The sequence below is a fragment of the Mauremys mutica genome, chromosome 7, assembly GCF_020497125.1.
Source record: "Mauremys mutica isolate MM-2020 ecotype Southern chromosome 7, ASM2049712v1, whole genome shotgun sequence".
Lineage (NCBI taxonomy): Eukaryota > Metazoa > Chordata > Testudines > Geoemydidae > Mauremys > Mauremys mutica.
The window spans coordinates 51077426-51101281 of NC_059078.1; the positions used below are offsets into that span (position 1 = coordinate 51077426).

The 23856-nt window shown below is 48.3% G+C and overlaps 1 protein-coding gene across 1 annotated transcript in view; it reads right to left on the reverse strand.

Annotated features, from left to right (window-relative positions):
* RBM6 (RNA binding motif protein 6) overlaps positions 1 to 23856 on the reverse strand; it is a 155533-nt gene that overhangs the window by 80171 nt on the left and 51506 nt on the right. The window contains exon 6 of the mRNA XM_045023212.1: positions 12155 to 12228. Coding sequence (XP_044879147.1) covers positions 12155 to 12228 — 74 coding nt within the window. The remainder of the gene's footprint in view (positions 1 to 12154; positions 12229 to 23856) is intronic.

Genomic DNA, 23856 nt, shown 5'->3' on the forward strand with positions numbered 1-23856 from the left:
GAGCTGAATGCTGTTATTCAATGGGGGTGAACTGGAACGTTGCAAGCACTGGTGTGCAACCTCACTTCCACAGGCAGGTGCTACAGTCGCAGTCTAAAAAAAGAGAGCTCTTATCCACTCCACCCGGCACTCAGCAAAGGCTTACATTGTGTAACTGAGCATCAGGCAAACATTATATTCTATGGTGTTTGCCAGGAGAAGGAGAAATGCTCCTCAAAAAAAGTGAGAGAGGAGATTGAGCAGAGCAGGTAGCTACACAGCCCATCTGGTTGCAGCAGGTTAGTTTGGAACCAAGTTGGCTAAATTGGTTCCTTTGCTCCCTGAGCTAGCAGGGCAGAGCACAGCTCTTTAGTAGGAGGGTGCACACCTCACCTGGCAGGCTGGCGGAGCAGCAATATTGATGGGCTCTTGTCCTTAGCTGGGGAAGGGTCAGTGAACTATACAGCCTTTGGAGGAAGGAGATCCCAGAAGACCTCCCACGCAATAAGGGAAGACCTCAAACGAAGATTCAGGGAAAGAGACAAAGGCTGAGATTGAGGGAGATTGATAGAAGGAAAAGACCCAGAGAAATGTTAAATACTAGGAGAAGAATGAATCAGTTTCTCAGCTGGTTAAAAGCTGCACAATGTGATGAATTCCCCTTAGCATAAGGAAGATCACTCTGGTGCACAAACCTTAAATCGTCCTCCTACACACAGATGAGCACACACTGCAGCCATGTCAGAAAGGGAGTACGAGTATATACATAGGCATCTGTAGGATACCAGGAAGTACAACTCAACTAGCCAGCAAACAAGACTCGGGCCAATGGCAGATCTGTAACACTGCTGAACTAATCACTTCCCTTTCTCAGGCAATAAAACTCAAGTGACACAGTGATCTAAGGTGGCAGTTACCATGGCAAAACAAGCAGGGGTGAACAATCAGGTGACCCAGCAGCTCAAGATCCATTGAAAAGAGGCTGTGAGTCAGCTCATGACAAATGCACGTAAGCAACTTTGAATCAAATACAACAAAAGAAATCAATGACATTACTGTTTTATCTGAACATCCTCTCATCCGATCAACATACAGCCCACTGACAGCACCTTTTAACAGCCCACTGGGCTACAGAACATATTAGTTCACCATTCTGCCTGCTCCTCAACTTGGTAGGAAGATTTATGGGAGGAATCACTTCACAGGGACGAGACACCTTCCTCCCATTCGCCAAATGAGAACAAGCAATACAGGAGACTCCAAAGCACACTGCCAGAAATCCTTATGGTTTAAACCAGGACATTTTGAATACAGTACACAACAGAGGGACACTCTCCCTTGCAATATGCAAAACTGCAAAACACCCCCTGTGCTTAATACAATTAATAAGAAAAACAGGGTATGTTTAACGCAAACCAGAAAATAACACGCTTCCGTTTTTTATCCCAGGACGCAGGTGCCAAGAGGAGAGTGTGACCTGAATGGAGTCTTCTCCTGCTCTCCTTGCATGTGGGATATTGGAGTTTACACAGGACGCTGAGGACCTATAACCTGAGCACACTTACAAACATTACCACCATCACACACAACTGCAGGAGACAGAGTAACCTGGGAAGTGTTTCCTTTGCTGAGCAAGTAAAGGGCAGAATGCCTTACACCCAAGAGAAATATTAATCCTAGAAAAGGTATGTAGAGAAGTCTGGTCTCCAATTATGTAGAGAACATTTCTTCAGGTTTACGGACCAATCAGAGGCCCCTGCAATTAACACCTCCTGCCAACACTAGACAAAATTCATTTCCAACATTCACTTCTATGCTGGGTAACAATCCCCCACATGGATTGCAATGTGCATCTTGTCATGCACACAACATGCCCCCCAAGACCACCACACAAGTGCTACAGATATTTACAGGCTGAAATTAAGCAGCAAATGCATTGGGATAATTATAAGTCTTCCACAATCAATGTTCTTGGAGATGAGCATCATAAGTTATTACCAAATGCCTTCAAGGCCTGTAAATCCTAACCCCCATGCCTCAAAGGATGTAAATGGCAGAAAGCAACATAGCAATCCATTGCTCTTCCAACAGCCACATGGATTTTAACAAACAGCTGCAGTGAAGTTCCTGCTGATTGTTACTAGGCGCTACACCGCAGATATATTAGTTTAATGAAAGGATAAAGGAAGAGGGACACACAAGAGCAGAAAAACTCTAGATGTTGATTTAACATTCTGATCTCGCCGATTTGGGGTCCGCTCAGGTAAAGCTAAGGGCCCTCTGCTCCCCTCTGGTGCATGGCAAAAGGGGAAGGAAGCAAGAGTGCATTAGAAAAAGAAATGGGAACAGGGATCGTTGCAGTAGAAACTGGCAGCTCTTTGGTATGTGCCACCTACATGGAAACATGGATCTCTCTGCAAAGCGAGAGCAAGTCATGGAACAACCAATCTAGCATGTGCCCACAGAACTCCAGCATTATCGTAAGTCTGTCCTGGAAATTAACGCTAATCTCCCCTCCACAACTTCCAGATCCCTGTAAGGAAGCAGAAGCAAACAGCAGGCAAGGGTCAGCCACTGGCAGAAGGGCACACAAAGTAAGTATGCTGCCAACATTTCTTGGGGCGAGGAGCCTGGGAGAAGTTCAGTGGTGCAGATACTATGAGTACTGTCAAAATCATTCATTTGCCCCAATTTTCCATTGGTTCTCCTGTCCACAAGTCTCACACCTTGTCCTACACAAATCAGCAGCAGCCCTATCTCACAGAGCAAAGAAAATATCCAGGTAGCAACAGATGCATCTTTTTACTTCTCCCCTTCCATCCATTATAATGACAGAAGGGAGCGCATGGGGCTAAAAACACTCTGCTCTCCTAACATGCACTGGAAGGCTTGATTTCACTATTCACTGAACAAATTAGTTCCACTGTAGCTCAGATCCATGCTTCATTTCCTCCCAGAAAAAGCTGATCATTTGGTGCCCAAGAACAAGTCCAAGGGATTTTAAATGGAGCCAGCATTTCTCCTGAAGATGAGAGAGCCCTGCCATGGAGTCACATTCCCTACAAGGGGCTGCAGCCCCTCGGATAGATCCAATTTCATACCAAGAAGCAGTGTCCTAGTAATTACTACTTTCATGAGCCTGCTCCTGAAGAAGCCAGAGCACTAATCCCACAGGGAGGAACGCACCATTGTGCCTGGCAGGTAGCATTGAGTATGTACATGAAGAAGATGAAAGAAGATGGACCTTATAAACACAAGAGACCATTCACCTTTCCTCAGGTTTTAAAGGATGGAAAGGTTCTTTGGAAGAAGCCACATAAATCATCAGCATTAAAGACCAACACAGATAAGTCCTCTGAATATTCCCTGCATCTCACCAAAGAAGGCCAAGATTGCCATATGAACAGGGAAGAAGTCTCCACCCTCAAAACCCAATGACGCAGACAACTGACAACAAAACCAACAAGAGCACCAGTTACCAACAGCATTAAAACAGAGGCAGCCAAATGCAACCCAGGAAGTTCTGCAAAGCAGCTTGCAGCCAACCTTCTCTAACACAGAGGTGCAGGTCCCTGGAGATTCCAGTTTGCAGCCAGCAATTCTCCATCCTGACCTGAGCAAGCAGGCAGGAGGAGGGCAAATGCAATATTGCCCATTTCAGACATATTGGAGGTGGCCTTTGAGCTACTGGCAAGTTGCCAATGTAGCCATAAACAGAGCAGAGTTTGGCTGCCCATGGATTAAAGCGACCTCTTTGTGCCATTAACCTCTAAAATGTCACCATGCTAATTAGAAATGGGGATGTTTTAATCCCTTTAGCTACAGCTGTGAAAACTGGTGAGTGAGCAGTGGTATGAAAGGCATCCTTCCATCACAGAATCAGGACAGCACTGGAGAAGAGGGAAGTTTCTTCACCTCAATGCATTTAGTAGAAAACCTCCTCAGAACCCAATACACACACCCACGCTACATTTACTGGACAAATAGCTGGACCTGGTAAATCTGTGATTTGGAATCTGGAAATACCACAATAAACCAAATGCTGGTTTGTATTAAGTGAAGGGAACAAGGAAAAGAGTTGCCAAATTTTATCCAGTCAGGGTCAGTGTAAGCTTCCTGCCTCTATGAAAGACGTCACTCTTAGCCTAGGAGATGGCTGTTGGGTAGTGGGGCTGTGGCACTCTGGGGGGGAATAGCATGGGGAAGTTATTAGTTCTTGGTCTTTCTATATTATTTGATCTGACTGGGGTAACCAAAAGGTTTAGTTATTAGTATATTGTTAAAAGATTGTGCAGGGTACCCAAGCCACTGCATAAGCACTCTAATAAGAGTTTGTACAAATTCAGATACATTCCCAACCTGATGACGTGACATTTTCTCTCTAACAACGCAATCCTGGGCCCCACCCAGGAAGAGATTAAAATGGTGCGAGTCCTGTCTTGTGGGGATGGAGCGATGACATTCCCCCGTCCATCCATCATACAAATGAGCTCAATTTGGACTCAGAGCTGAAAGACTAGTTACCAGCCTCACAGCAGTTATCGTTGATTAAAAAAAAGGTTAGTATTTTGTCCTAAATTAGAGGTCATTTTCTCTAATTCTGTCAAGCACCACATACTGGTCAGCCATGAGTGCGGGGGTGAGGGCGGGGTGGGGGGGGCGGGGCGCGTTGCTAGGTGATCCAAGTCTCACCAAAGTCAGTGGAAGCCTTCCCACTGATTTCAGTTGGGTTTCAATCAGGCTCATGCTGAGGAACACAACTTGCCACACATTAACCACTAACGACTGTTGCAATGAACAGGACACTGTCACAACTGGGAGTTCCTGACAGAACTGGCCTAAGAACAGACCTTGCAACGTTCCCATCGAGATGGTTACACTTTCTAGACATTCTCCACACATGTAACACAGTCCCTTGCTGCCAGCAGGATGATCAGAAAACATCATTACATGCGGGGCCTGGAGGTCCCTCCATCAGGATGCACGTGGCGGGATGGACAGACTACCCAGGTGACTGCTGGCGCCCTGTCATGGCTGGGATGAGACATGCAAGTGTGTGTCTGGGGCCCAGGAACTTTCTCTCTGTGCTGCCAGCACTGCAGAGTGCAAGCAAGTGTTGGAGGGAGGAAGTGAAGGATAGGTATGTCATGCCAAGGGGCAGTCTGCGCATGTCCCCAATTGGACCCTCTCAGATGTGTGTAGGGTAACTTGCCCAGATTCCTACATGCACCCTATGTGGGGTAGGAACACTCCCTGGATACCTACAGGTGCCCCCATCGCAAAGTGAGGGATGGGAACCTTACCTGTCCTTACCTCTCCTATTTGAACAAAAACAGACACCTGCTCCAGTGCCTGTAGATGTCCCAACAGGAGAGTGGGAAGAGCATTCTACCCAGATGGGGAGGAGCTTCCTCAGGTGCTCAGGGCTGTCCCTTCAGAGGACACTGACCATTGCAGGTAAGATGAGCTGAGTGCATATAGTGAGGGTTTAGTTACTACACTGTTCACAGCAAGTTATGCACAGGTTTTCCCCGATAGTATGTTTTACATGGAAACCATCATGGTGGCAGTGAAAGCATGGGTGGCAACACAGAAGGGAAGTCAGATTTTAGCCTAACCCACTGTGACAGCATCTCATTAAAATGGTACAAATTCTGGAGCTTCCCTGAAGGCATCCTTTTTGCCAAGTGACCTCATTGGGGACACCAGCAGTAGTGGGATTACGTCAGCCTGCACATATTCTCATTGGCGTTAAAAATCAGAAGCAATAGGAGCATTTCTACAACATTTAGCACCAAGTTTTTAGAACAGGAACGTGCTCAGACTTTGCACTGCTATTGTAACTGTAGATGTAGGCACACACATGCCACATCTAACAGGTGGGCTGTATGCACATTCATGGTAGCTGCACAGCCATACAATTCTAAACTTGTGACTCAGTTTTTAAGTTGTATGGCTCTCTCCTGGCTGGGGAAGCCAGTCTTAAAGCAAGGTAGCCAATGGTATTCCGAAGTATGAATGGGTTAGATAACTATGCAATTCTTGCTTATATGCAAAACTGAAAAGGAGGTAGGAAATCATTCTTCCCCAACCAGGAGCTAATTGAGAGGGATCTAGTAGAGGAGTGTTCCTGGGCAGCACTGAACTGCGATCAGGTAGTTGTCTCCCAGGTGATCGGTCAGTTCCCTGCAATTTCCAGGGAATGGGTGATAATGGTAGATTTCAGTTCTTCTTGTCTTCCGTGATTTACAGCCTTTGAAGGTCAGATGGTGCTCAACAGCAACAAGTGTCAAACAATCAAATCTTGAAAAACGGTTACCCACCTTTTAGTAACTATTGTTCTTCGAGATGTATTGTTCATGTCCATTCAAAATAGGTGTGCGCACGCCGCGTGCACACCAGCCGGAAGATTTCCCCCTAGCAGCGTCCGTAGGGTCGGCCCTGGCGCCCCCTCGAGTGGCGCCACTACGGCGCCCTATAAAGGGGCCTGCCGATCCTCCACCCCCTCAGTTCCTTCTTGCCGGCACTCCGACAGAGGGGCAGGAGGGTGGGTATTGGAATGGACATGACCAACACATCTCGAAGAACAGTTACTAAAAGGTGGGTAACCGTTTTTTCTTCTTCGAGTGGTTGTTCATGTCCATTCAAAGTAGGTGACTCACAAGCCTAACCTTAGGTGGTGGGGTCGGAGGTCACTGCTGACTGGAGTACTGCACGTCCGAAGGCTGCATCATCCCTAGCCTGGTGCGTGATGGCGTAGTGTGATGAGAACGTGTGGATGGAGGACCACGTGGCCGCTCTACAAATCTCCTGAGTCGGGATCTGAGCCAGGAACGCCGCAGAGGAGGCCTGCGCCCTAGTGGAGTGGGTCGTGACTGGAGGGACAGGGGTCTTAGCTATACGATAGCATTCCCGGATACAGGTCGCAATCCACGAAGAGATGCGCTGAGAGGAGACCGGGAGCCCCTTAATCCTATCCGCCACTGCGATGAAGAGTTGAGTCGAGCGTCTAAACGGCTTGGTACGCTCGATGTAAAAAGCCAAGGCCCTGTGGACATCCAGGGAATGTAACCTCCGCTCCTCATTGGAAGTGTGTGGTTTTGGATAAAACACCGGGAGAAAAATATCTTGACTCATGTGGAACTGTGAAACTACCTTGTGTAGGAAAGCCGGGTGAGGTCTAAGTTGGACCTTGTCCTTATAGAAGACAGTGTACGGGGGCTCAGATGTTAACGCCCTGAGCTCCGACACCCTCCTGGCCGAGGTGATCGCCACCAGGAAGGCGGTCTTGTACGACAAGTACAACAGGGAGCACGAAGCCAGAGGCTCAAAAGGGAGGCCCCGAGAGGGTGGAGAGGACCAGATTCAGGTCCCAAGCAGGGGTCGGCTGACGAACATGCGGAAATAGCCTGTCCATACCTTTGAGGAAACGCCCTACCAGCAGGTTCGCAAACACTGAGGTACCCCCCTCTCCCGGATGGAAAGCCGAGATGGCCGCCAAGTGAACACGAATGGAGGAAAGGGAGAGGCCCAGTTGTCTTACGTGAAGCAAATAGTCTAGGACAATGGGGATTGGGACACCCAGCGGATTGTGACCTCGCTGACCCGACCGTATGGAGAAGCGCTTCCATTTGGCCAGGTAGGTGGCCCTAGTTGACGGTTTCCTACTACTGAGCAGCACTTGTCTGACCTGCTGGGAGCACTGCATCTCCACCGGGTTCAGCCATGAAGCAGCCATGCTGCGAGGTGAAGGGACTCGAGGTTCGGGTGGCGGAGGGAGCCCCGGTCCTGCGTGATCAGGTCCGGGAGCAGGGGCGCCTGAATTGACATGTGCAGGAGTGACGAGTACCAATGCTGGCGCAGCCACGCCAGAGCTATCAGGATTACTCGCGCATGATCCCTGCGAATCTTCAAAATCACCCTGTGTATCAGGGGGATCGGAGGAAAGGCGTAGAGCAGACCGACCCCCCAAGACTGTAGGAAGGTGTCCGACAGAGACCCCTGACTGCGGTCCAGGAGGGAGCAGAACCGTCGGCACTTCCTGTTTTCCCTCGAGGCGAACAGGTCTAACCGGGGAAAGCCCCAGAGCTGGAAAATTGAGCGCACCACATCCCATTGGAGGGACAACTCATGGCCCCGGAACGAATGGCTGAGGGTGTCCGCCAAACCATTCTGCTCCCCCGGAAGGTAGAACGCCGTCAGGTGGGTAGCATTGTGGACGCAGAAATCCCACAGTGCGAGGGCTTCCCTGCACAGGGGAGAGGAGCGTGCACCTACGTTTGTTGATATAAAAGACTGCCGCCGTGTTGTCCGAGAGGACTGAAACACATCTGCCGGCCAGGTGGGACCGGAAGGTCAAACAAGCCAGGCGAACCGCTCTCAGCTCCCTGACATTGATATGCAACTCGAGGTACGCCGGCGACCACAAGCCCTGCGTCCTGAGGTGTCCCAGGTGCGCTCCCCAACCCCGATCCGAGGCATCCGTTACCAGGGAGAGGGAGGGCTGAGGGGCAGTGAAGGGGGCACCCATGCACACTTTCTGCAGGTCGAGCCACCACCGCAGCAAGCTTAGCACCAAGCGGGGAATGGACACCACTGAGTCCAGGGGGTCCCTGGCCGGGCGATAAACTGTCGCTAACCAGGACTGTAGCGGGCGAAGCCGTAATCTGGCATGGGCTACCACATAGATGCACGCCGCCATGTGACCCAACAGCCGGAGGCAAACTCGCGCCGTGGTAATCGGGGCGCGGTGCAGCCCGAGGATAAGCTCAGAAATCGCCCGGAACCTGGATTCCGGCAGGTATGCTCTAGCGTGGGTGGAGTCCAGAACTGCTCCTATGAACTCTATTCGTTGCGTCGGAGACAGGGTGGACTTGGCTTCATTCAAGAGGAGGCCGAGATCGAGAAAGGTCCGCCTGATGAACAACACCTGGGTCTCCACCTGCTCCTTGGAGCGGCCCTTTATGAGCCAGTCGTCCAGGTAGTGGAATATCTGGATGCCCTGCCTGCGCAGGAAGGCCGCCACGACTGCCATGCACTTCGTGAAGACCCTTGGTTCGGGACCAAGCATGGTAGAAGGGGGACAGATGGGACCCAAAGGTAGGGGTAGAAGGATCCAGAGTCTCGATAGGTAGGTTGCCCTCGACCGTACCATCTAATAGGGGGTCTAGGCCCCGATGGTGGTCTGAATTGACCAGACGCCTGGCCGGAGGGGTGGCGTTGGTGGCGCCTCCTGCCATTTCTGCCCCGCCTGCGCCCGAGGTCCTGGCGAGTCTGTGGCTGGTATGGGCATGGGGCCATCTGCGGCCTAAACTGTCTCCGCTGGGTCGCAGGGGTATGTAAGCCCAGTGAGCGAAGCGTGGCCCTCGAGTCCTTTAGGCTATGCAGACATTTGTCTGTCTTTTCTGAGAATAACATCTGCCCCTCGAATGGGAGGTCTTGAATTGTCTGCTGGACCTCATAGGGCAGGCCCGAGACCTGGAGCCAGGCTCCCTGCCGCATGACCAGGCCCGTGGCCAGGGTGCGCGAGGCTGAGTCCGCCGCATCTAAGGCAGCCTGGAGAGAGGCTCGGGAGATCAGCTTCCCCTCCTCCACTAGGGCTGAAAACTCTGACCTCGAGTCCTGGGGAAGGAGCTCCGTAAACTTCGACATGGCTGAACACGTGTTATGACCATATCGGCTTACAATTGCCTGTTGGTTGGCAATGCAGAGTTGTAGGCCCGCCGTGTAGTACACCTTTCTACCAAAGAGCTCGAGTCTTTTAGCGTCCCTGCTCTTTGGTGTTGACCCCTGAACCGATCCTAAATGCGGCACCGTGACCGGTACTGGGGTCGCCAGTGAGCGGCTCGGCATATCAGGCGATGCCTGCGGAGCCCGAACTGAAGCTGCTGCTGGTGCCGCTGCCCGGCTAGGGGGTGCTGAACTTGGAAATGGCACACCCCTGCCCGGTGCCGGTGCCAGTGGAGGAGGCAGCTGCGCCGGGGCCACTGACGCCGAGGAGACCGAGGCCGACCTTGATCGAGGACCAAACGCCTGGCCTACCGACTGGTGGTAGGCCCAGGGAGTCCAAAACGGCCACTGCGAGGACGGCTGCCATTGTTGCTGCCACTGTGGGTAATGCCAGTGGCTCACCCCCGAAACCAATCTCCTGCTCCGCGACTGGCTGGAACGGTAGGAGTATGCCTCTGAGTCTGAGGTCTCTGAGTACGAGGACCTGCGGGGGAGCGGCACCCGGTGCCGTTGGAGAGCGGTGCGGAGGCGGCGGGGAGCCTCTTATCTGGTCCGGTGCCGCTTTCGTAGCGCGGTGCAGGGAGGGAGGCGACAGCATGGCCGGCTTGCCTCTTGATTGTACTGGGGGACGGACCACAGTAGGCAACTCCCTACGGTGTGGGGAGGCTGGTGCCGGGAGCCCCATCAAATCTGGGGTCGCCTCAAACGCCTCCGGCGTCGAAGGGAGGCGCAAGTCTCTGCTGAGGTCCGTGGATCTAGGTTGGTCCGGACTCGACCGCCCTCTCTGCGGTGCGGGAGTCGACGGAGCCGCCGAGGGCTGTAGCCCAGCCTGTCTGCTTGCACCCGCGGACGGTGTCGGCCTCAGATCCTGGTGGGGTGACCGTTCCCTCACCGGGTTTCTCTTCTTGGCGGGCACCGGCGACGGTGAGCGGTGCCGCACTGAGGCCGACTTCCTATGACCCGACTCTGTCCGGTGCCGGGTCTTTGATGACTTGGGCTGGGCCCTAAGTCCTGATGCCGGGGCCGGGGCGCTCCGCACCGAGGAAGACGTGCTGGGCACCGCCTCAGCCGGTTCCGAGTCCGAGGGTGGCCTCAGGGCAGCCTCCATCAGGAGGACTCTAAGTCTTTGAGCCCTGTCCTTGAGAGTTCTCAGGTGGAAGCCTCTACAGATAGAGCACCGGTCTTTTTGGTGGCTCTCTCCGAGGCACCTCAAACAAGCCGAGTGCGGGTCACTCTTGGGCATGAATTTCCCGCAGTCCTTGCAGAGTTTAAACCCGGGGGACCTGGGCATGCCCCAGTGGGCGACGAAAACTTGGGGGGGACCCCCCAACTACGAAGAACTATATACAACAATCTAAGTAAGCTAACTATAATGCAACTATATACATGGAATATACATAAGGATAGGACACTGCAAACTTGCTATGCGCAAGAGAAGTTCCAGCTAGCCATCACCGGCAGTAAGAAGGAACTGAGGGGGTGGAGGGTCGGCAGGCCCCTTTATAGGGCGCCGTAGTGGCGCCACTCCAGGGGGCGCCAGGGCTGACCCTACGGATGCTGCTAGGGGAAAATCTTCCGACTGGCGTGCACGCAGCGTGCGCACACCTACTTTGAATGGACATGAACAACCACTTGAAGAAGAATTACTGCTACAGTTGGGAGCTTATTCAGTGTGAGAAAGGCTGAGCATTTCTTTTAAATTTAGAGTTCAGAAACATCTCGGGTGACCAGACGTCCTGATATTATCGGGACCACTCCAATATTATAGGCTTTGTCCTATACCCCACCCCTCTCACATCTGAAAAAAATGTCCCGATTTTTCACACTTGCTATTTGGTCACCCTAGAAATGTTCAGATTTACCAGGTGCAACTGTGCATAGGCCAGCTCTTGTGTATGCAACACTAACTTGCCAAAGGACAACATGAATACAAGAGGGGAGACATATGAGGAATCCTCCCCATGCAGATGAGCCACATGGAAAAGTAGCAGGCAAGTAGCATTTGAGCTGCATATCCAAGGCCTCACCCATAGCGACGCATGTTTGTGTCTAACTCGAACCCTGTGTACGGGGACAGATACAATTACTGTGCACAGACAGGGCAGTGAGGAGTTTCACACTAGCAGAGCTCTTTCCAACTGTGAGTACAAACCCACAAAGGCAACAACCTGTACCGGGACTCTTTTTCATCTCCAAGCTTTTAAATCTAGCCAATCTGCAGGTGTGCTCAAGTTGAAACAGCAGAACATTCAGAGCCTCTTGGCTCTTTCACAGAGGCATTACATAGCCTTTTGTACGTTTCTGGGAACACTAGCATTTGAGCAGCAGTGTTGAGTAAAAACAAGAACCGATCTTCTTTTGAACCATTTCAAAAATCACTGACTCTCCACCCGCCCTCAGCAAAACAATATTCTTCTAGCAGCATTCGACCGAAGTGTAAAGCAACCTGATTGGCTTCCATGCATCCGATGGCCTCTTCCAAGAGTGAAAACTCCACGCAGACATAGCCATAGTCGTAACCTGGGGACAGCATTTAAATACAGACGGGAGTCGTGTTAGTGCCTTGTCATACAGAAGAGCCACATTTAAACACCCAATTTCCCCTTCCCTCAATCACAAACCCTCCTACCACCACCCCAACGTCTCTGCAAAATAAAACATAGAAAATCAGTGGCTGACACTCGGATGCTGTTTAGGTCCATGGAGTTGAGATCAAGTTTTGGTTAGACATAAAGATGCTCTAAGAAACTCCCATTTCCCCTTCTGAAACAAGACAAGTGTGAGACCCACTCCTTAAAACAGGTAATAGTGTGAGCAACGTGCATTTTTAAAGAAGAAAGACACAATGACACTGAGCCAGGTTTATAATAACTAGGAGGCGCAGGCTGCTCTGAAACAAACATTGATTAATCCACAACAACTTTAGCGCAAACCTGGCCAGCATGTACTCTGTTTTTCGGAGTGACTAGTATTGTAATCCTCAGGATGCCTTCAGGAGAGAGCTAAAGTGCATCCCGAGTACTACATTCACTTTTGCTCTTTAACAACTGCTTTTTGAGTCTCAAAGTCCTTTGCATTATGAGCAAGGGCACAGAAGCAGGGCTGTAAATTCCAACCTTTTCTCACTTTGGCTTTTAAGCTAAACCAGTGCATTTCCTAGGCCTGTTTTGTACATTTAACAAAGGGAGGGGGGATTCAAAGTAAAAACACATCTTCATAGCACAAGATACATAAAGTGCCATGACTCCTTTTCTCTTTTCTGAAAAAACCCTCGTTCAGGTGTGGGGGATTTTATTTTGTAGTCCAACTATCTGTGCAGAAATGCAGATGTCTCATAAGAAAGGGTAGGTTAATGTCACTTGATGTAGAATTAAGGCAATTTCTATACCCTTTCACCCATCCCTCTCCCCAAGCAGTTCTTTCTGATGGATACCCTTGACCTGGAAGAAGTGCTTTGATCCCCTCTTCCTGCCACACCATGTGGTCGAGTGATCAGTAGGTTCGTGGAGAAAGCCCCTCTTTAGACACCGCCTTGGTTGAGTGCTCCAGTTCCCACCTTCCCAAGGGCATCCTGCAGTGACTTTACCTCCAAACCAGCTACAATTCACAAGGTCTCATTAAAACCATGAGTGATTAAGAGGAGAACATGCTGAACTAAAACAAAGGAAATGAACTGCATGACACATACAGTCTGAAATTCTGCCAATGGACAGCTGCACCATTCATTTCAGTGCAGTTCCTTACCCCCATGTCTCAAGTGCTTACCCACTCCTCAGTTGCCCCGGTCCTTTCCTGGCCTGTGGTAGGGCAGTGTGTCAGAGACCCAGTATCTGGCATGAAGGGTCTCAGATCATCCTCTCCCTTTGTCACCCTGTCCTCCCTCAGTTACACCTTTCAGATTATCTGGATCCATTACATTCCTTGCAAAGGTATTTATGGCCGTGTCCCTTTTTCTGGGAGATGCCAATCTCTTAGAAAATGTCCAGACTGCGTTAGCCAAATCCTTTATATTTGCTGCACTGGACGTTTTTGGTTCCTGTATTTCTTGTATCACGTTTGCAACATCAAAAGTTCCCTTGAAGTTGAAGCCACACAGTATAGTTGTTTCCTGACCCAACTTCGCATCTTACCACCCAAATTTCACACTCTCACACTCTTCGCATCTTGTTCTAGCCCAGCAATGCCAGGTTTGCCTGTTAATTGTTCTAAGTATCAACCTGAATCCAGCTCCCTTTCTGCCTTGCATGTGAACTTCAATGAATAGGGCCTCATACAGTCATAAAATTCTCTTCCAAATCTCAGTTCTATTCTGTCAGTAATTAATATTTACTAGAGATTACCATCATCCATCATACTGTGCAAATGCAATTCAGATAACAGTTGCCGCTTGGGATTTAACTCAGTGAATGAAATCTAGGCTGGCACAGCACAACAGCAGAATGGAATCAGTGTTGTGCACAATATATAGCAAACACCTGGAATTGCAGACATAAGATCAGGCGCTAGAAGAGACACCTGAGGTGAGAGGAGGAACAGAAAACAAATTAAGCCAGATGTTCCTGGAGCATCAATTCTGTTCTGCAGTGCCTCAGTCGCATCAGGGCACCTTGCAGGGGAAAAAGTAAGTTCTTTGCTCCTAAGAGGCAGGGCTCTGAAAAGGAGAGTCACTAAGAAGGAGCATTGCTGCCCCTCACTGGGAAACTACTTTGCATTCAGAGCAGACTCTGGTTTAATTGTTCACTGCATAGCGCTGTGGCTCACGTGATACATTTTTTTATTGTGTTCAAATCCAGAGCGCCACAATCACACACCCCTCTTTCAAAAAGGGCTGCAACAATGACATTTGCAAGCTCTTAACTGGGTCCTGATTCAGCCCGCTGGAGGGTATTTCAGAGAGTTGCTGTAATCAGAGAGCCAAGATCAGAATGCCGGATGTCTAATCTGTACATGTACATAAAGTAGAGTGTGTCTGCTGACAGGGAGCAAGACTGCACTACATTTACCTCATGTTTTTGCCTCCCTATTGGCCCAATCCTGATTCAAATCCCCATGAAGTTAATGGGCGCTGCAGGTGCTCAGCACCTCTCCAGCTTTGGCCCCACACAACAGATCGGACAGACTGGGGGAAGGATGTCACAAACAGAAGCCTATGCCAGTGATAATGTAAAGAATGCCCAACATTTGGAAGAATGCATGCTGCAGAGACAAGAGCCATTTCAAACACACTAAATGGACAAACTTAAAGAGGTAGACTGTGTTCTCAAGTGAGAAGGAAAGTGGGAAACATACAAGTGTGCAGTAAAGCAGGATGTGGAGGAGGAAAACTCAGCAACTCTGGCAGAATTTTCATTCACCTGCTGTTAGCTCTCCCTCCAACTTGCATCCTTGCAGTAAGAAAAAAAATAATGGGGAACTGAAAACAGTATGGTGCAAGCCCTAGGATATCCATGCTGTGCCCAGAGAGAGCTCCAGACCAGATGTTCAGTCTGGGACAGGCCACGAGAACTGAAATCATGTCAGAGGCATTTGGGGTGATCCTCTACAAGTCACCCATGTGCAGAATGTACTAAATTAGTCACAAAAAAAGAACAGAGCAAGTAAAGTCAGGAGTACATTTCAGACTGCTAACAAAGATCAGCAGGGAAAGGGCTGAGATTTCTGTCTCCGCCCCATTCCTGAACTATGCAGAACAGTATTAGCATCTGACTAAGGAGATTGCTCCTGGCCAAAAGCACAATAAAATCAAATGCAGGAGCATCCTTTCTGACAAAGCCAGGAAGAAAGGGTGCAGTGTGTTCCAGTCAATTTGTATAAATAGCTATAAGCTAGAAACATAGGCTGACAGGGATGCAACAAAGCTATGGGATTCCTTCCATGTCCTTCTATGTCCCCTAGAAAGGCACCAATCAATTAGATCTGGTGATCACCAGACTCTATACATTAACTGTAGTACCCACAGCACCAAACTCAAAATGAAAACCCAAGACTTGGGGAGTGGAGACATTTTTTGAAGTGCTAAAATCAAAGATGGCCAATAAAAGTGGAACAGCAGCACAGTCACAGCAGACCCATACCATGGCCTGTTTGAATGTGAAAAAATTATGTTCACATCCAATAGTTTGTGTTAAGATCACATGATAAAATCCAGAGTCATCTTAACTTGATCTTTCACCCACAGATTAGAAAAAGGGGGAGGAGGAAACATTGCAAAGACTATCTTAGACCTAGTCAGAAGGGAAGAGGTCAGTTCTAGGCTGCTATCACGGTTCATTTAAATATGAAGCAGCTTTTTGGAATGCCTGGCTTTTCTCTCTGCTGAAGGATTTTTCCCAGCACAGGGGCAGCACAGGGCCCGAGAAGGGGGTCGACCACCCCGCCCCTCCCGGGAACTCTCAAAGTTGGTGCCTCTGCAGGCAAGGGATTCAGCCCAGCACCCTTCTCTCATGGGAGGATTAGGGCCCAGGCAGGAGTGATCCTTACTAGGAAAGACAGGTCTGTAGCCTGCATGAAGCTACACTACTAAAGTTGTTTTTTTTTTTTCCACTTGAAAAATAGTTTATTTTTTTATAAAAAGTAAATACAAATCAACTTTCTTTTCCCTTAAATCCCTCACAGCCCCCAGCTGTGCTCACCACTTTTGTGTCTCCCTAGTACTGGACAGGGGAAAAAGAGCAACACAAGTTAGGCACCTTTTAGGCCTTTACTTCAGATGGTATTAGCTCAGTGCAGAGCATCCTAGCCCCTCCCTCAAGGGGTAAAACCGGTATAGGGATAAATCCAGTCAGCCAGTAGCACCAGCAACACGTCGTCCTGCCAGCGAGGCACCCTAGCAAGAGAACTTTCCAGGCACTCACTCTTGCCACCAATCTAGAACTCTATGGAATGAAAAAGCCCCAATGAGAGTGGTGGTGGGAGCAAGCCAGTGAAGGAATCCATGCGTCAGGAGTCTGGGATCAGGAAATCATGACTAGGGCATAGTCTCCTCCAATCCCAAAGGAAACCCCGATCACCTAGAAATCTTAATTCAAACTTTTAAATACACTTGAGAAAAACATGTCCACTAAAGTGTGGATAAAAGGTAAGGGAAAGTTTGACACTAATTTCCAAGTGACAAAAGCTTCTCCTGAATTTATAATGGACATTTTGCAAGAAAACTGATTGCACAGACATTTAAGCATGTCAATTAATTTTTTAAATCAGCAAATTTTACTAAGCATGCAGATATATACCAGAAAGTATTACTGTATTAACTTTAGCCAGTGAAATAACTCATGAACATTGTAAAAGTACTACTTAACCTTCATACAGACCACTGAATCCATTCCACCTCTCGACTTACAGACAGATGTTCTGCTCTCAAACATAAGATTAAACCATTCCACAATATCTGAAATGCTAGAAATAAATATCTAATATAGTGCACAAGATTGAGCTCTAATACTTTAATCTTCCATTGGTTTATTGGATATTATGGATGAGTTCTTGGTTTAGCAGTATTTTGGTACCTCTCTTTGTATACTCATTTCTATATCTTTGGGTCCACAGAATTCAGTAAAGCTTATTAAGCAAATATTTCTTAAAGTAATATCTGTTTAAGAATGACACATGAAAACTTCCAGTGCCTATTTGGCATATCACTAACTACACCTGTACCCTGATATAACACTGTCCTCGGGAGCCAAAAAATCTTACCACGTTATAGGTGAAACTGCATTATATCGAACTTGCTTTGATCCGCCCGAGTGCGCAGTCCCGCCCCCCTGGAGCGCTGCTTTACCGCGTTATATTGGGTCGCATTATATCAGGGTAGAGGTGTATAGTGTTAAAGACACAATCCTCTAATTTGGTCAAAATTTAGATTTATGATCTTTATGAAATTTAAGATTAATATTTTTCTTTTAATTTCAACCAAACTCAAATATTTGGAGAACCTGAAAGTGAAACAGACTATAATGAGAGTGAAACTGAACTTGCTGAGTCTCAGTGTCAAAACTAAAATAGACAAAATAAGCCAGGGTATGTAGTGAAGAGTAAACTGGAATTTTAAAACGTTTTAGGCTTTAATAATCCAAGATGTTATCTGTAATGTAGGTAAGGAAATTTATCTCAAATGCATCTTGAATTGAGTCTCCCCTTTAGCCATCTCAGATTATTTCCTTATATGAGATTGATGACATTTGCAAAGGAAAAATCATGTTACTTTGAACTTTAAATCCACTATAAAGAACATCGTAACAAGACAGGAGTGAAAAAGAGAACTTTTTTTATTTTGGAATTTTTAGAATAAACCCTGTTCGTTTCAATGATTAGAAAACTGCCTTGATTAACATTGGCACAAAGACTTAAAAAGAGTGTAAGTTAGTTGTGGCTTCTACTAGTGAAGTAACAAGTGGCATTTTTGATAGCCTCAGATTTTTGATGAATTTTACCAAAACCTGCTTCATTTTCAAAAGAAACATGGTCAAGTATGACAAGCTAACAATATGTGACATTGCCTCCTCCCTCAGCAGCCTTATTTCCAAAGTTGAACTAAAGACCTTCCAAAGTGAGACTGCCAATAGCCTCAGGACATGTCCAGTCTAGAAGAAATGGCCAGGTTTTAATGTGTTAGCTAACACATTTTAACCAGCAAATTAAACCCCACTTTACACCTAGTGTAGACTGGAAAAGTAGTGGTTTTAAATGAGTTAACATTGACCACAACGTTATCAATTCTAGGCACTAAGTCGTATTTAACATCACGTAAATTTTTCAAAAGCATCTAAATCCCATTGTCCGTTTATACCAGAAGGAAGACACTGGATGTGGTTTAATTTTATTCTTAAATGTCTGGGAGTAACTCACAGATAAAAGTGTACAGGGCAGGTAATTCCAGAATCATTTCAATATATACCCTGGGGCTTCCGTCAGCCTCCACCTTACCAATCCTGATCCCCAGCCAACCTGCTGCTGGGACCTCACCATCCCCACCCTCGAATGAGGGTTAAGGGGGGCTATAAAGAAGGGAGAGTTGATTCCCTGCCGTACCAGTCATAGAAGCCCTGAACCCCTGTTTCTGCTCCTTTAAAGAATACCTCCTTTAAACGCTTTACCAATCCATGTATCTGGTCACTGTATCCCTTCCCTACAGAGTACCTGCATTGGACATCCGCCCACATTTAAAATACGGATTACAACATCATAACTATTTCCTTTTCATGTTCGCCCCAACAAAGCCCTCTCAAACCTGCTGTGGGGAAGGCAAAAAACCCTCCACTTCACCTTGACCAATCTGGAGTTGAGGGAAAAATTCCTTCCCAGCCCCTGAGAAAAAAGCGACTAGGGCAATGCCACAGCAGATGCTGACAATACCCAGTATTTCGCCACTAGCATAGGTGGGTGCTCCTCTGCTTGGTCCAGATAAAAGAGGACTTTTACAGCACTGGAATGAACCTATACAATTTCCCTTCTGCTAGTCCCTGGTGGAGGAGGGCAATAGGTCAAGTCCCCACACTAACCTGGTCTGCAGCTGCAGCAGAAAGTCACTCCCTGGCTCTCTAGCCCATGATGGGAGCACACCTTTTCCAATAAGCCAGACCATGGCCCTCACCACTTACTGTGTGGTAAGGTTATTCTCAAACTATGCCAGAAGGAGGACAGGAGACACTGGATGTGGTTTAATTAGGCCTCAATTTTATTCATAAACATCTGGAAGTAGCTAGCAGAAAAAAAAGTGTACAGTGCAGATAATTCCATAATCGTTTCAATATATACTTGGGGGCTTTCGTCAGCCCTCCTCCTTATCCACCCTTGTCCCCAGCCAACCCGCTGCTAGGACTTCACCATCCCGCCCCCCCCCTCGAATGAAGGGTAGGGGGGCTACACAGGAAGGGGGTTCGCTCCCTGCCGTACCAGTCATAGGAGCCCCACACTCCCGTTTCCGCTCCTTTAAAGAATATCTCCTTAAAACCCTTTACCAATCCATTTTATCTGATCACTGTATCCCTTCCCTACAGAGTACCTTCACTGGACATCTGCCACAAGGAGACATCAGCAATTAGCTTGGCTGCCTCCCCCAAATACCTAGCCAGGTTCCCAGACATCTCCTAATGCCCTCTTTAATATCAGCCAAAAATAGATCAGCTCCCAAATCTGACAGGTGGACCCCATCCTCCCTGAATAATTCTGGTGCCCTGTATGCTATGGCCGGATGCGAAATTACCGATCCCCCTATGCCATCCATGAATTTGGCCACTTCCCTATTCACATACCTCCTAGCCTTGTCGACCCGGGGGGGCTTCAAAGCTCTGTCCCACACCCTGCGTTGCAGCATGTCCGACCACACAATTTTTACTCCTGGGAAAAGTTCAAGGATCTGCCCCAAGTCCCTCTTAGCTCTGATCATTAAGTCTACCCCTTTACACGTTCCCAAATCATTTTCCCCAAGGTGAACCACAATTATATCTGGAGCCTGCCCATGGGCCCCCAAAGTGTGCAGAAGGGGCATCAGCTGGTCCCATAACATGCCCCTCCTCCCATGCCAGCTCAAGACTGCCTCATCACTGAGGCCCAGCTGCAGACCACCAGCCAAACTGGAAGCCTGCCTATGTGCCCAGTCAACAATACTGTGCCCGCAGATCCACACCACCGGCTGCCTGGCTCGTCTGCCAGCATCTGGAAGAGAACACAATGGAAAGTTAACACTGATTCCCACATGGGGTTTCATGTACGTTCTGTACACTTCAGAATGCCAATGCCCAAATCCCTGAATTGCCCTATCCCCAAACCCAGCTGGGCCACTGCTGATGCTGCCCCAATCCTGAATGAGCAGGAACTAAATTCATGTGCTGGGAGCCCCAACCCCACATATCCAGGTAAAAGAGGGCTTTTCCTGCACCGGCAGGGACCTATATGGTCCCCCCCTCTCTTCCAGTTCTGCTTCCCCCTCCTTCCCCCCATGCTGACCTGGCCTGCAGCAGAAAGTCACTAGCTCTTAGAGGGGCACAAATCTTTTCCAACAAGCCAGCCAACAGCCCTCACCGCTTAATCTGCAGTGAGGTCACTTTCAACACTAATTTAGACACTTACAAGCCAACGCCCCATTGACTGTCAATGGGACTTCAGTTTTCTTTTCAAAACTGACTTTGATACCTTGGCGCCTAGGTGCTTTCAAAAATTTCTACCCATTACATCTTAAAACACAGACTTTTTTGTTATAATCTAAACATCCTCTAAAACACACCTTTGGAAATGACAAAAACAAACTTAAAAACCACTCCAGAAATCTGGATTTCTAACATAGGACACACACTGTCAGCATAAGTCACACAATGCAGAAACTCAGATTCTCAGCCAGTCTGTTAGTTTTGGTTGCACCTTCTAAAGACTTTCCTTGTCCCAGACACTGCCGGTGAATAAGACACAGCACGCAACCAGATGGTTAAAGCTTAGGTCACAACTTTATTAGCTAAGGCTATGGCTACACTGGCACTTTACAGCGCTACAACTTTCTCGCTCAGGGGTATGAAAATACACCCCTCTGAGCACAGCAAGTTACAGCGCTGTAAAGCGCCAGTGTAAACAGTGCCCCAGCTAAGCTAATCCCCTCGTGGAGATGGAGTACCTGTAGCTCTCCCGCGGCAGTGCTTTGGAGTTTCAAGTGTAGCCATGCCCTGTGAAACAGCAACATAGAGGAAATAAGAAACAGTGCTCCCAGCCCAAACCAGCCAGTAGCTAATGATCCAGCCAGGCTCTCAAATGCTGATCATCCAGGCATCCCATACACTGAAGGGGACGCGAGGGATTCAGCCCAGTTGCCAACATCCCCAACCACCATCACCTTCTGTGAGGATTCAGGGTCCAGATGAGGGATGCCTCCATCTGTACATGACATGGCAACCAGAACCCCCATCCTGCTTAGCACAGTAGTCACAGGAGCCCAGTACAAGCATGGGATCCACAAATCGGCCCCTGAAACAGTAACTATCCTGCATTGGACATCTGCCAAAAGTTGCAACAGTAACAGAAAAAATATTAAGTCAACCCCCACTCCCACTCCTGGTCATGCTTCTGGGTGCTATGAACAGGGCGGAACACCCCTCATTGCACCTGCCAATTTGCAGTATAGGAATTTTATACCACAACAGATTATCAGCTATGCCCAGTGCACATCAGGAGTTCAACGTAACTGTTCCCTAATGCACCACCAATAGCAGCCCACCACTGACCACCAGCCAACAGGACAAGGGAGGGTGAGCCAAGGCAAGGTCCCAAAGGGTATGGTAGCCTTGCCTAGTAGCAGATCTAAATATCCCCCTTAAGAGAGAACCACCTCCCTTGTGCCCATGTACACTCCAATTCTGGCTATAGGAGAGGAGTGGGGAAAGACTCCCATGCTGCCCCCAAACTCTGACTCCAAACACAGCCTTAGAAGGCAGGGCCTCTCCATCCCATAGCCAGCCAGGATCTTAAGGTGTCAACGCTTTGCAAAGCCCCACCCCAATAAACAGGACAGGAAGTGATCCAAACACTACAAGTGAACAGATTCAGAGTTCATGGCCACAAGGGACAATCAGATCATCTAGTCTGACTCTCCGAATCTCTCTCACAGGCAATTAATTTCGCCCAGTTACGCCTGCATTGAGCCCAATAACTTATGTTGGCTACAGCATGTCTCCAGAAAGGTATCCGGTCTGGATGTGAAGAATCAAGAGATGGAGAATCCATCACTTCCTTGGTAATCTGTTCAAACAGTTAATCAGTGACTGTTAAACTGTGCCCTACTTCTAATTGGAATTTGTCAGGCTTCAACTTCCAGCCACCGGGTCTCGTTCTGCCAGATTAAAAAGAGTCCTTTAGTGCCTGTCAGTCTCTCTCCACAAAGGTGCTCATACACTAACTCAAATAATCTCTCGATAGTCTTTTTGATAAGCGGTCAGTCTCTCACCGCAAAGCATTTTTGCCACCCCTTGAATCATATCGGAGGCTCTCTCCTGCACCCGCTCCAATTTTCTAACCATCTTTTTGAAACGTGGACACCAAAACTAGACACAGTATCCCATATCGGTCTTATCAATGCTATATATGAGGTAAAAATCACCTCTCTGTTCCCACTCACTACTCCCACTTATACATTCCAGGATCACATCAGCCCTTTCCCCCAGAGCATCACACTGGGAGCTCATGTTCAGTTACAGGTCTGCTATGACCCCTAAACCCTTTCCAGAGTCCCTGCTTTCCAGGCTACAGTCCCCTGTTCTGTAGAGATGGCCTGCATTCCTCAATCCAGATGTCTAAGCTTGCATTTGGCTGTAGTAAAGACGACATAGCACACAAATGTATGGTTAAAGCACAGGCCACAACTTTATTAACTATTAAACATCAGCGTCAGAGGGGTTAAGAAACAGCACCTCTCACTAAAACTTCAGCACTAACAGTCCAGCGCAGCTCCCAATTATTGCTTTCCACAACAGCTCTCATCCCTGTACTCGGGTTTGGGATCTGGAAACCAGCCCGTTACCAGCCACCTGCCACAGGACACGTCAGTAATTAGCATGGATTTTCCTCGCTTTCCCTCCTGCCCACAGAGTGGAAAGAAAATGCCCAATCCACTCTTTAACGTCTGCCAGAAATATATCTAAGCCCTCGGCAGACAGCTCCACACCATCTCCCCTGTATATGTTAGGGCCCACATAGCAAATCTCCCGATGGGTGATCATCGAGCTCCCCATTTCCCGAAGGAACTTTGCTACCTCCCTATTCACACCCTTCCTGGCACACCCAATCCCAGTGAGTTTGGTGGCTCCTGGCCAAATCCGTTTCTGGAGCATCTCGGACCACAGCAGCTTAATTAACCTGCAGGAAAAGCTTGGCAATGAGAAGCATGCCCCTTTTTATCTTGAGTACTAAGTTAACACCAGTGGCTGTCACTAGGTTGGGGGGATAGCTCAGTTGTTTGAGCATTGGCCTGCTAAACCCAGGGTTGTGAGTTCAATCCTTGAGGGAGCCATTTAGGGAACTGGGGTAAAAAACAAAAACAACTGTCTGGGGATTTGTCCTGCTTTGAGCAGGGGGTTGGACTAGATGATCTCCTGAGGTCCCTTGCAAACCTGATACTCTATCATTCTATGATTTTCACTAAGATGCACAATAAGAACCTGCAGTGGGCAA